The sequence below is a fragment of the Perca fluviatilis genome, chromosome 13, assembly GCF_010015445.1.
Source record: "Perca fluviatilis chromosome 13, GENO_Pfluv_1.0, whole genome shotgun sequence".
In the NCBI taxonomy this organism is placed as follows: Eukaryota; Metazoa; Chordata; class Actinopteri; order Perciformes; family Percidae; genus Perca; species Perca fluviatilis.
Genome location: NC_053124.1, coordinates 10,677,065 through 10,690,612, shown reverse-complemented (window position 1 = coordinate 10,690,612; position 13,548 = coordinate 10,677,065). Strand labels below are relative to the sequence as shown.

General features: G+C 43.2%; 1 protein-coding gene across 2 annotated transcripts in view; it reads left to right on the top strand.

Moving 5' to 3' along the window:
- The window catches only part of irx1b (iroquois homeobox 1b), a 57,185-nt gene extending 44,364 nt beyond the window's left edge, over window positions 1-12,821 (top strand). The window contains exons 2-6 of one of the 2 annotated variants that reach the window (XM_039819253.1): window positions 9,079-9,300; window positions 10,125-10,367; window positions 10,823-11,639; window positions 11,854-11,914; window positions 12,477-12,821. In XM_039819253.1, the coding sequence (XP_039675187.1) occupies window positions 9,205-9,300; window positions 10,125-10,367; window positions 10,823-11,639; window positions 11,854-11,914; window positions 12,477-12,525 (1,266 nt within the window). In that variant the 5' untranslated portion in view covers window positions 9,079-9,204 and the 3' untranslated portion in view covers window positions 12,526-12,821. Of the gene's footprint in view, window positions 1-8,766; window positions 9,301-10,124; window positions 10,368-10,822; window positions 11,640-11,853; window positions 11,915-12,476 lie in introns of those variants that run through there. The other variant, XM_039819252.1, reaches the window with a different exon arrangement.
- The last annotated feature ends 727 nt before the right edge of the window (window positions 12,822-13,548 follow it).

The following is a 13,548-nucleotide window of genomic DNA, read 5'->3' as shown; positions in this document are numbered from 1 at the left end:
GACTTTCATGTTGACTAAACTGAAGTGAGAAAGCTATATGGGACATGCCATAATACAGTCAAAAATATTTTACTTTTTTCGATTAAATAAAAGCTTGTCGATAAACTATACATGTCTGGCTCTTGATGTGATTCTCATTTTCCAGTGTGGCCCTCAGTGAAATTGAGTTTGACACCCCTGATCTATGTAGATAGATCATTCCGGGCAGGGGCGTAGCACAAAATTCTGGGCCCTTTAGAAAGGCATTTTCTATGGGCCCCTCCCCGCATCCACAGCTATTCATTCCAGCATCTTTTTGGGCCCTCCTCACATGAGGGCCCTGGGTACTCAGTCCCCTTTTTCCCCCGAGTCCGACGCCCATCATTCTGGGTGTAGTTGGATCTCTTAGAGAGGAGGTTGTGTGGTCCAGGTCCTACCAGTGTTTGCACCCCAAAGTTGCTGGGTTTTTTTCAGTCTTCCTTTTCCCCCCATCAAATCGTTTTTTTTTCTCCTTATCTGAATCAAGGGTGAAGGATGAAGGTGATGTCGTGTGATGTACCCATGAACCATTTTGCCCTTTGAGTAAAAGTTGTGATTTTGGGCTATATAAATAAAATAGATAGATATAGAATAGTCATCTGACCTTTGACGTAATTTAAATGATTTGCAATTCAGTGAAAGCACTGCACTGCACTGTGATGCTTCTCAGCATTGTTGAGCAGTAGCACAGTACTTAGTTGTGTGTTACAATATACTGTGATTAAGTTTTCAGTAACTACGTTACGGTTGCTAATCCCAGCAACACGCTGTTTGACAATTTGGGGATCGGCTAGTTCGCTAGCTTAGTGGAAGTTTGATGGAGGGTTGATATCAGTTTGGTCTCCCTGACAAAATGGTCTGGTACACGTTAAGGCCCTGATCCACCAACCTGATAATCGGCCTTCGGACAGTCTGGCCAGGTCAGTGACTCGAGTCTGTTTGGTGTGTTCTGTGCCGTCGTCAGTCGGAGGAGCCGTCGGCCTTCATTTTGGCCGACCTGACATGCTTGGTCGGAGGGTGGGCAGTCGGTGCTAACCCGGAAATAATGAGCGGGATGAGTGACTAACTAAATCTTTTAAACTGACCTTTGTCGATATCAGATTCAGCAACTGCACGGCCTATTTCTCGCTTAAAATGTTTTCAGAAACACGTTTCGGTGAGCTATTTTCGTAAAATAAGAGATCGTATTTCGAACGAGCCGCCATTACGTGTGATCCCACGTGACGTGTCGTCATTTCCGGTTTTCATTTTTTCTATTGCGTCTCGCGCGCGCGCAGAACGTACGCTCAAGCAGCGTCTCTTCGGTGTATTCTGAGGCACTTTTTGGACCTCGGGGAGCCGACCTATCAGTCCGAATGCCTTTTCTGCCGATGGTCGGTCGTCGGTTTGGTGTGTCAAGGGCTTTAGCTTGACATAAAAGCTGCAGGCGTGGAGAGATGGCTGACCTCCACTAAAAGAGGAGAAATGCAACAGAAACGGGGAGGCTGTTGATTCCAATAAAGAAACGATTCCACTGGAATCGTAATTTTTGAACAGATTCTGAGTAGGAATCGGTTCACGATGCCCAACCCTAGTAATGTGTAAGTGTAGTAATGCAATAACTTTTTCAATGAGTAACGTAGATTGGTGCTTCTCACACTGATTGTGTGACACAACTGTTTCTCCCCAGTAGAGTAATATGATCAAAAACTGTCACATTGTTGACTGGAGTTCGGTGCAGAGTATCTACACATTTTCATTTTATTTGAGACAATTCAAAAGAAAAAAAAGAAGACATTCTTTACAGTTGACACTTGAAATCATGACTTGTAAATACAAAATGTAACGCGTGCTTCATTTGAAACAACTTTAATGGCAGGACTTTTACAGGAAGACATCTCTGAGTGTGTTTGGCAAAATCACATGTATACCGACATCATATCCGCAATGGATGACAATATTGGCTGGCGTCCCATTTGTATTGGCAGGCACACACTGGCTTCTATCATTCAGTTGTGTCTGCACTTATACTGTAATTACGTTTGTACTCAAACGCAGCAATATCTGCAAAATCTGACTTTAACATAAGACCTGGCATGAAGGCTTTTGAAACACACAATACGAGTAGGACGTTATATAAACCAGGAGCTTTAATTTGAGCTGGATGAAAGAATACTCCTTCTCACCAGCAGTTAATAGGTGATTAAGTCCTGTTGCAGACAGGGGGCCATGGGGAGCCAATTGATCTGACCTTTGAACCCTCTCTCTGATGGAGGGGGTGGCTGCAGGTCAGGCCTGTAAGGGATACCCTCTTTATCCTTCCCCCAGAACAGGAGCTCAAAGCTGGGGGAGGCACCCAGCCAGGTTCCGAGGGTCTCTGGGGCCCCCCCACCACCAGCATCACATTCATACGGTCAATATGAGCCAAACAGCAAACACCTCAGTGCTCGGAGACCCTGCGATGCTTTGACCCGAGTGTCTTTGATTTTCCCAAGGGTAGCTTAAGTTGCAACTGTAGCTCGAATAGATGAACAGGAAGCAAATATTGCATATAAAATACATAGTTACACAATATCTGTCATCGTGACAAGTTTGAATCGGAGCCTAACTCCTCTGGCTCGATGATCTCCGTCAGTCCTGTGAAGACCGAGCTGATCCTTCTCTCAGTCAAGGACTTGTAGGGGATTTTCCGTGGAGAGGACTGTGTAATGCCACTTCTCTTTGAGGTATCTATTGAAGTCAGCACTATTGCATTAAGCTTACTGGTCTTCCTAAGGGCACCTTTTCATCACAACCAACACACACACACACACACACATACACAGCCACGCACACACATCCCTTGCCTCACACTCCCACTTTTAAGTTGAGGTATTGTCTTTGACAGCATTATAACGGTATCATTCCGCTCCCACTGTGAACAACAAAGACAAGAAACGCCAAGTCCTAGAACGCAATTTGTGTGTGTGTGTGTGTGTGTGTGTGTGCTCTTTAAAGCAATGCTAATGGGCCCTAAGACGCATTAAAGTGACCCCTACTGTAACAAAAGAGTTAATAATCCGTTTAGAAAACAATCAGATCCCTGGCCATGAGAAAAGCCCCCCCGCTAAGTCTTTCTGTAAAGAGGAGGAGGTGGGAATTCACCTTTTTTTTTTTTTCTTCAGTCAGCAATCTTGTTGAACATCGCTTGTTTTCATCGCTCTCTCTACGGGGAATGATGGAACTGTATTTAATGGCAGCTCTCAGCCGCAGTCGGCAAATAAATAAAAAAAAAAGAAAAAAGAAAAGGCAACGCGGCTGAGTTCTACAAGCGGGGGCGACCATTTTGAGCGATTCAAAGTGACCCAATGCCGGGGGTCAGGGTTTGTTATCAGCCCTATCCACTGTATATGAGTCCCATTGCACTTCTAAAGCAGCTATTAACAAACAAACACAGGCACGCCCGTTAATTGCTAATGATAGGCTCTTTGTCTAGTGTTTCCCCTCTGGGTCAAAATGTTTAACCAACGGGATCCATCTCCAGGCAAGTGGCTGTCAGGTCATATATAATAGGTGATATAGGCCATTAGGGCTATGAAAGACATCTTCCGTGCTGTATGTCAAATATCACGGTGATTAAAAAAGTGTTAGAGAGCGATAAAGTAAGTACGAGCTCAGTGTGAGGGACCATAAAACGTTGGGTAGCTGAATGTATTAGCCTACCTCAGGCTGGCAGCCTTTATCTGTTTTGCGTCAGAGCGATCCATCTGTTTTAACATCAGGTCAGAGCTGAATCTATCACTGCTTATCTTTGCTGTCAAGTAGGTGAGGATAGGTTTTTTTTTTTTTTTTCTTTATCTCTGCCGCTTGTCCTTCCTTCCTTCCTTGCCTTCTGCTCTCTCCACAATCTCTGACATCCTGGAAGCTGATCACAAAGCCCGCGGAAAACGATTTATTTAGCAAAATAAAACGACGACGGAAGGAATGTGACAATTAAGTGGGATCATTTTTGCTTCTTTGCAAAGCATGTCAGCTCTTATCGAGTGTTATTTTCTTGACTTTGGAGGACGGGCCTGACCTTATCAGCTTTGTTTTTCAGGAAATTAACATTTGTTTTAGGAAAACAAGTAGAATTATTTCACCTTATCATCAAGATTTCTTATTCATTTCACAAAGATTTAGAATTTACAGGAGTACACATGACAAAAGAGCAGTGTCAGGCAAGTTAATTGAAAAATGTAATCAATTATATTATACTATGTATAATTATATATATATATATATATATATATATATATATATATATATATATATATAATGCACTATGTACTAGGGGTGTAACGATACATCGATCTGGATAGATATATTGATTCAATCCTCAATGATCCAATATTATCGATACAAAGTGAAAATATACTGCATACTGCATATACTGCCGTTCATTGTTTTAGTATTATGGAAAATGTCCCTATCTGTTGAGCACTTTTTTTTTTTTTTACTCTTGTGTTAGAATGTCTTGTCTTATCCGTTGTGCATTTTTTATTTTTCACCGTGGGATGGTGAGAAACCCACCTTTCGATTCCTCTGCATGTCGAGTATATGTGAAGAAATTGACAATAAAGCTGACTTGACTTAACTTGATATTGATAAATACCGTCATCTTAAAGATGCGCCTTTATTTTGAAGTTCCCACCTTTTATATTTATTTATTTTGTATTAAAAAGAGTAGTTTGTTTTTAATTTAAATGTCTGAAAGAGCTTAGTAATGAAACTGTCAAATCATATTTTAGTTGCTTTTTGTAAATAAATATAAATGTTTTATGTATCGTCCCATATTGGTCGCAGGGCCCTGCACTGAATCGAATCGACATTGTATCGTGGCAGACTTTGTGATGTCAGTAAATATTTTTTTATATGTATGTATTAATTTTAGAAGTTCCCTTTTAACATAAAAAATAATTAGTTTTATTGCTTGTGCAAATCCTCCATATACACATGTGCACTCAAATGAAACACGTGTAGACATGCATGCAGTAGTACTTAAGAAATCCTGTGGTCAGAATATTCTAAGTCTATATCCACGACCTTCCACTTCCGGGATTGCTCCGTTGTCGCCGGAAATTCTGCCGGATTTCACTCTTTTTGGCGGATGTCCGTTACCTTCCACTTTCTTTGTGTTGTCATTCTAAACTCCGGTGTATTTCTGAGGACTATGGTTAACTGCTCCTCAGATCTCTGCGGAGTAAATCCAGACAGCTAGCTAGACTATCTGTCCAAATCTTTTGGATTGGAGTTTTCTGTTGCACGACTAAAACAACTTTTGAGCGTACACATGTTCCACCAAAACAAGTTCCTTCCCGAGGCTATTTTGCAGCGGCACTATGGCTCTTCCCAGCGCTTAGCACCGCCCAAGGCGATTGTGATTGGTTTATAGAAATGCCAACAAACCAGAGCACGTTTTTATCCCATCCTGGAATGCTGTGTGGACCAGCCAGACCCTCCTCAGCAGAATAGAATATTATGTATGTAAATATTCTGATGGTAACAACACGTCATAATTACATTGTTTTCAGAAGGCGCTGTGAACACAGCACAGGGTTCCGATTCCGATTACTTCATTAATCCCCAAGGGCCAATTCATTGTTGCAGTCTATCCCATCCATGTAAATGAAATAAATAAATAAATAAATATATAAATAACGACAACAGTCAAACATCAGCATCACAAGTGCACAGTTCAACGGGTTGTGTTTAGTAGCCTGATAGCTGAAAAGAAAAATGAAATCATTTGCATAGTGATTTGTTTTCCATGCAGGCACATCATAGCACCGGCCTGGCGGCATAACTAAAAAAAAAATCCTGCCTTCATTAGCAGTTTTATTTTTGATGAGCCACAAGGGACTGTCACTACCTGATCCGTACTGGAAACCCGATCCGATCAGGTCCTGTCCCCTGACTAATGGACTATCCTGACCCTTACCATTGGAGGTCAGTGCCTAACCCTCTACTCACATGTGGAGAACGGATGAGTTTCTGGTACAGATCAGGCATACGTAACTCTACCTAACTCTAATACAGTCGTAGTGTTCCAAGTATGATTGATATCATGGTCATTTACTGTCATATTTTTTAATAGTTGTAGCATAAAAATGTGTCGCTGGCACATACTCGCACACACTTTTCATAAGCCATAATAAAAAAAATCATAATATGTTGGGAACACTGACAGGTGTAGAATTGCACAACTGTAATTTACGTAGCTATAAAATTAAACCCATTGCATTGCGGGATTGTTACCCTGAAGTTACCGAATGATTAGTTAATTGAGAATAAGAGTGGGGAGCGAATCAAAGCGAAGCGAAGCAAACAAAGGATTAAAAATCAGCTTCATGATGTTTTTGGGTTACTTCATTTACCTCACTGCAAATTACCCAAGGGGAAATGGCCAGTGCAAGTGGATTGTGGGACTTTATTTGAATGTTTCCTGCAGTAAGTTATTCCTTTGTCTGGGCCGAGCTAATAGCAGGGAATGGGATTCAAATAGAGTCAAGCTGCCTCCTGAGATCCCTCAATCCACCGTCGCCATAAAAAGAGGTCCGAGGCCAGTCTAAATATTTGGTAGTCTTAGCAGGTTCATGTTAAAAGACACACACACACACACACACACACACACACACACACACACACACACACACACACAACACACAGTGAATGCACAAGCAGGCCGAGGCTGTGAAGTTGAATGGCATAGCTCAAAGCCTTCCTCCCCCTATCCCTGCCTCTTTCTCTCTCTAAACCGCCAAACCATTCTCCCCCTTTCTCCAGCTCAGAGGAATTCATTAACTGCCTCTCCACAGAGACACTATGGAAATCAGGCAGCTACAAAGGCAGAGAGAGAGAGAGAGAGAGAGGGAGAGAGAAGAGGGAGGGGTAGTGGTGGTGGTGGTGGTGGTGAATGGGGCTATATTATCCTATTAGATGGTGGATATGTCTCGTTTCCCTCCCCTGTCATAAGAAAAACATTAATTTTAAGTGAGAAACGAGACAGAGGGAGGGAGAGAGGGATGGAGAGAGAGAGAGAGAGAGAGAGAGAGAGAGAGGGAGGGAGAAATGGTGAGGGTCTTTAACATTGCTCTTTTATCGAGCTGAAATGGAGAGTCCCCTGGCTCCATTTACCTTGGCAATGAGGATAGAGTCGCTCTCCATGAATGCCATTTAAAATGCCATGGAGATTAAGCATCCTCTCTCTCTCTCTCTCTCTCTCTCTCTCTCTCTCTCTTTCTCATACACACACACACACACACACATCAGCAGCAGTGGTGGCGGCGGTGCTCGTCATAATATGTGTTTAGGAAAACAGCTTTGAGATTCATGAGTAAAGCCCTTTAGGTGCCAGCGCTGAGGAGGGAAGAGAACGGGAGAAAGAGACAGAGAGGACCATCACTTAGCCAGAGTGGGCTTTAAGCACTGTAATTAAATCATTAGATCCTCCCCTCCTCCCTCCCTCCCTCCCTCCCCACCACCACCCCCCTTCCTCTCTTCTCTCCATCTCGCTCTCTCTCTCTCTCTCTCTCTCTCTCTCTCAGCTCAGCCAAGCTCATCAGGGGCTCCTGTGTGAAATGATGAATCTGTATTTATGGGGATGGAGTAATTACACAGCTAACCTCTGAGGGAACCCAGGAGGGCCACAGGGCCACCAAGCAGGGCGCAGGGTGCCCAACCTCATTAGCACTAACCAAGTGTGTGTGTGTGTGTGTGTGTGTGTGTGTGTGTGTGTGTGTGTGTGTGTGTGTGTGTGTGTGTGTGTGTGTGTGTGTGTGTGCGTTTGAGTTTGACAGTGTGCATGTGTGTGTTCAAAGGAGCATATTGAAACAGAGTTGCTGTTTTGATCGTGAGACTTTCAATGAGAAAACATCAATCTGTATCCTTCCAATTTTTACACTTTTTACACATAAATGTTTAGATTATTTTTTCTTTTTGCATCACATGAAATCAAATCAAATGTATAGCCTACGTTTACCTTTTTTTTTTTATTTCCTAATATACTCTACAACATCAGTGACTTTATACCTACGTAGTCCTAACAGAGTACAGTAGTCCATTCTTCTCAACAAACATCTGTCACGTTCCACTCCACAGCTCCTGTGTGCTCCATATCTCTGCTATCTCTTATCCTCGTCAATCTCTGTCATTACCTCCATACTCCTTTATCTTCGCTCTGAAAATATGCTCCACTGACTTCCGTCGATAATCACGGACATTCCTCTCGGATCTGGCCGAGCATATCGATGCCTCCCGGCCCATCTGCTGGACAGAATGTCCCGGCATACCCTGCGATCAGCTGTCAAAGCGTGGAGGAAAAAAATGACACCTAAAATAAAGATAGGCTATGTCAAAACAGTTATAGTTGTCGGTTGTTAAAATAGCAACAGTTGTTCTCTCATTATTATTATTATTATTATTATTATTATTATTATTATTATTATTATTATTATTATTATTATAATAACCATATTTGTACAATAATAAACTGTCTATAAAGGCAGAGGTTTGTTAAATAAAGTCATACGGGCGACATAAAAAGCAAATATACACTGCACACACGGGCACACACATGTACACATTGCACACACTTCACAGGTTCAATTTTCTGTATAGACACAGTGAAGACTGCAGAAATTAGATATCTCTCACACACACACACACACACACACGACCTAGGCTAACCAATGCACTAATCGCCTGCCCCGGGCATAGGAGGAGCTTGGTGCTTAAGTAGGCTGCCAATCAGTCAGTCAGCTCCACATCCAGAAGCTCCCGCGGCCAGATACACGCATCACTCCGCACTCGAGGTGCCAAAACTGCGGCTCTGACACAACTCCGGGTCGGTGGAAGTGGGGAAGCTTGACAGTTTTCTTAAAGGGGGACTCTGGTGATTTAGACACCCCCTTCATCCTTCTTCTACTTCTTTCTGGGGATTGCTACTTTCTATTTTTTTTAATTTTTTTTTTTTTGTGTGTCCTGCCTCCTCTTGCTGTTGTGTGACTTTGGCTTCTGAGAGAGATTTACAGTGCGTGTTTTCCGGACATGTCTTTCCCTCAGCTGGGGTACCCCCAGTTCCTCAGTGCCTCACATGAGGTGTACGGGGGCGAGCGACCGGCCTCTGCCCGGGAAGGAGTTACTGAAGGCGGCGTGAGCTCGTCCGCTACCGCCGCGGCTGTCGGCTCCATGCTTGGGATGTACGGGAGCCCGTGGGCGGCTCACAACTACAGTGCCTTCCTGCCGTACAGCGGAGCCACAGACCTCGCCCTCATAACCCAGATGGTGAGAGTTTGACGCTTACTACAGCTGAAGCAGCTCAGGTGTTAATGACAGACCATCACTGCTTTTTTTTTTGGTGTGGCTGAGCTCTTGTTTATTGTAAACCAATGCGCTAGTGTAAAGGGATTAAGATATGTAAATACAGACAATTTTTTTTTTCTGGGTATTCGTGGCTTCACAGTCGCTAATAAATAAAATTTTTATTAAGTACAAATGTTCAGTGAATTCGTCATTAAAGTGTTCATTATTTTCATGCTTTTGATGCTTAATATACAGTATGTAGATAGGTTCTTTGTGGCTAATTATTGAATCATAAGACATACGAGAAATGCGTTACCTTTAAGGTTTATTAAAAGTTTTTTTGTGGAAATTTTAAGGGGTAAACATCACGGGTAATTTAGATGTAATCTACTGTAAGCCAGCGTTTATTAATTTAAAAAAACACAATGAATAATTCATAGTGTAAGAAACATGTTCACAGACCGTTTAGAAATTAAATATAGCCCTTGTGTGTTTGTTAAATCGAAACAAATATTGAAATGTTTAAATAGCTTTAATTTGAAAAGGCAACCATTGTAGAAAATATAATAATAATTGTAATTGGCTATTTTCTTAATTCAAGATATGTCTAATTCCTGATCTGATGAATAGCCCATTTGGTGTCCAATTGACGGGATATTGAAACTTTTCAAAACTTTTTTTTTTTTGCATCAGAAATAAAAATTCAAAATGTTGATATTTTTTTGGGATTTTTCGACACCACTCAACAAGTTGTCACCTCTCTCTCTCTCTCTCTTTCTCTCTCTCCCCCTCTCATACCATTTCAGGGCTCTCAGTATGAGCTGAAGGACAGCCCGGGGTCCCACCCTGCCTCTCTACCTGTCCACGCCGCCCAAGGCTTCTACCCATACGGCCAGTACCCGTACGGTGACCCGTCCAGGGCCAAGACGGCCACCCGGGAGACCACCAGCACCCTGAAGGCCTGGCTGCAGGAGCACCAGAAGAACCCCTACCCCACCAAAGGAGAGAAGATAATGCTTGCTATCATCACCCGGATGACACTCACACAGGTGGGTAATGTGTGATATTTCAGCTGTGGCCTGCATTAATAAACATTTTGAAAAATCAGACCAGTGTTTTTATTAGGGGCCCTATGGAACCTGGGGGCCATTTGATACGACATCAGTCTCCACACAGAAGGATAAATCCATGTGCTTGTTTTTCAAAAGTTACGTCATACTTATCACTTCCTATAAGAGCAATAGTTCATACTTGTTACATTACTTAATATGTGAATGCAGTTGTGTGACTTACATAAAGTCACACTTCCAGCCCGAGAGAGAAAAAAAAGTCTCCAGATATTTCTGATTGCAAAGCTCGTTCAATGACAATTTAATAATGAGGATTTGTACACATTTAATCATTTTATATTTCCACTTTGCAGCTCTGTATTGTCAATGGAGTGGTGATTTTATTCTGATTTATAATTCGTGAAAAAAAAAACAACCACGTTTCTTTCTTCCAGGTGTCGACTTGGTTCGCGAACGCCCGCAGACGCCTGAAGAAGGAGAACAAGGTAACCTGGGGCCGCAGCGCCGAGGACCGGGACGGCCGCATCTTCAGCAGCGACAACGAGGACGAGCACGGCAAGAACGGCAGCGACGACGAAGACGAAGAGGAGGAAATTGATTTGGAAACTGTCGATATCGAGAGACCCGAGGAGCAGCGAGCGGGGGAGCCGGGCTCCGGGAAGGGAGAGGCGGAGGGAGAGAGAGAGGGAGAGGGAGAGGCAGGCCTGGCCGACAGAGAGCAGGCCTCGGAGCCGAAGAGCTCCGAGAGCAGCAGGACACTTTCTGTGGACGGCCTGAGAGGAGTGGAGGCGGCTATTTCTCTCAATAGATCGCCTGTTGTCAAACTCGCAGTGGATCTTTCTCCCAGCAGACAGGAGTGCCAGAGACCACCGCAGAGCAAACCCAAAATCTGGTCCCTGGCTGAGACCGCCACGGCCCCGGACAGCTCTCACAAACCTTCCCCCGCGGCCCATGCGCACCACGCGGCTTTGGCCTCCGCCGGCCACCCGGCCTTACTCCCGGGTCATGGGATTTATACATGCCAGATTGGCAAGCTGCACAACTGGGCCAACGCGGCTTTTCTGAATGCCAACTCTCTTTTGAACATGAGGTCGCTCCTCGGCGGGGCGCCGGCCGGACACCTGCCTCTCCACGGCGCGGTGCCGGTTGTGCGTCATGACGCACGGCAGGCGGCGGCTGGCCCCGGAACTTCGGGGACGGAGGACGACAGTGATGTAGAGTCGTCAGGAAGCTTCAGTCCAAAAAGAGATGGTATGGGCTGCATTTGATTGCACGAGCCTCTTTTAATTAAAATGTTTACTGAACAGGCCTCAGTAGAGCCACTGGGACGCGCATGTCAACAAGAACTGATCCAACAAAAATAATTATCTACGGGACAATATAAGTCCAATTTACAAGTGGAATTTCGAAGACTATTCTAACCAATGAGTCGTTATTTAATTTGGTCTTATTCTTCTTTTCACAGACGAAGAGAGCGACCACAGGACTGATTCCCTGAAGTCCCCATTCCAGCTGATCACTGACAGGTAACCTCATGCGTTTCAAATCAATTTGGCATTATGACATTATCAACCTCAATTTCTCTCCACATGTCTCCTGCTAAATGAACCTTAAAGTAGAGGTAAACACTGTTACACCTGACTGGGCGGCAGGCAGAGCTCAGCACATAAATCATCTGATTGAGTCCCCACTTTAACGCCTCGTCAGGCAGCAGTCTAATATATCCTGCGGGGGCCGCCCCCCCCCCCCTCCCCAACGCAGAATTATCGCCACCTATGTCATTTAAATAATCTGCCGCCATTTATTCACGCCCCCTCACTGAATGCAGCTAATGTATGTCAAAGAAAACGCTGATAGCAACATCAGGCATGTAGTGGAGGGTGAAAAGACATAAAACAATTTACCTATAGTGTTTTTTTTAATTTGCATAAATAGAGTTTAACATTATTTGACGTACTCTGTAAAAATGAAACTCAAGTGTATTGCTGTAAGTATTTAGGACACATATTTGTCCCTTACATTTGAAGAAATGCACTTACTTCGCCTCTGACCTATGCCTTTTCTTTTTGTTCTGTTCCCTCCCTTCAGACCTCACCATGGGACAGCACCACAGCGAGTTCTGACAACGACATTATGAGAAGACAAAGGGAGAAAAAAAGAAAGGAATAATTTTATTTAACGGAGAACAGTTTAACGAAGGCTATTTTTCTGACAGTGCGGCCTGTCATAGTATTACTGTTTAGCTTCTACATGCAAAAGAGATGGTTGTTTTTGTCACAGATTTGTATTGTATCTCTCCTTTATGTCCTATGTTTCTTCCTCGCCTCCTCTTGTTGTGAATGGAAACCTTGAATAATTGTAAATACAGGATATGAATTTGTCTTTAAAGAATATATTTTTTGGGAACTAAATAAATGTCATTATAGTCATTTATTTTTGGAGAGTTCTTCACTGTAGAAAATTGTTCATGTTCGGTCACAAATGTCAAGAAAATCCAGAGTGCAACAGAGAGGTGACTTAAACTCCCTAAAGCAAGTGCCCAACTCTTAATTTCCAGAAAGTGTTCATCCTTTCTTTTTAGGCTTGATCGAGAGTTTTATAATGTTAGATCACAGTATATCATTTTATCTGACCGATATCAGTTTCATGTGCACCTTAGAATGAATCCCATCATAGAAATTCTCTTTTTTATTATCCTCCCTCTACGAAATGAAGTGTGAAGTCACAGAGGGTTTGGTGCTTTATGGAGGAAATTATAAATTGATATGAATATACAATAACATATTAATATATAATATTATGGATTTCCACTTGTTTAATGACAATCACCTTTTAATTGACCCCTTCAGCCCTGTGTCTCGTTTTGTTTTACACTCTTCCTGCCAACTAAACCGCGCAGTGTCAGCCCTTAGCGAGAAAAAAAAAGTCTCACCCTTATTGAAATCTGCACTCTCGCCAAAACTCTCAGACTTATGCCAGCGCCTTGGAAGCCACTGCAAACGCTGCGGAAATTGAAATTGAAGATTTCCAGGACCCTATGAACCTGCGCCTGTGCTTTCAGCACAGGCCCCAGTGCTTTAATGTTGGATTATACCCCCTCAGTGCCACCACTGCCGCCTCTGAAATATGGATCAGACGGCAGGAAAGGCCAGCAGCCAGT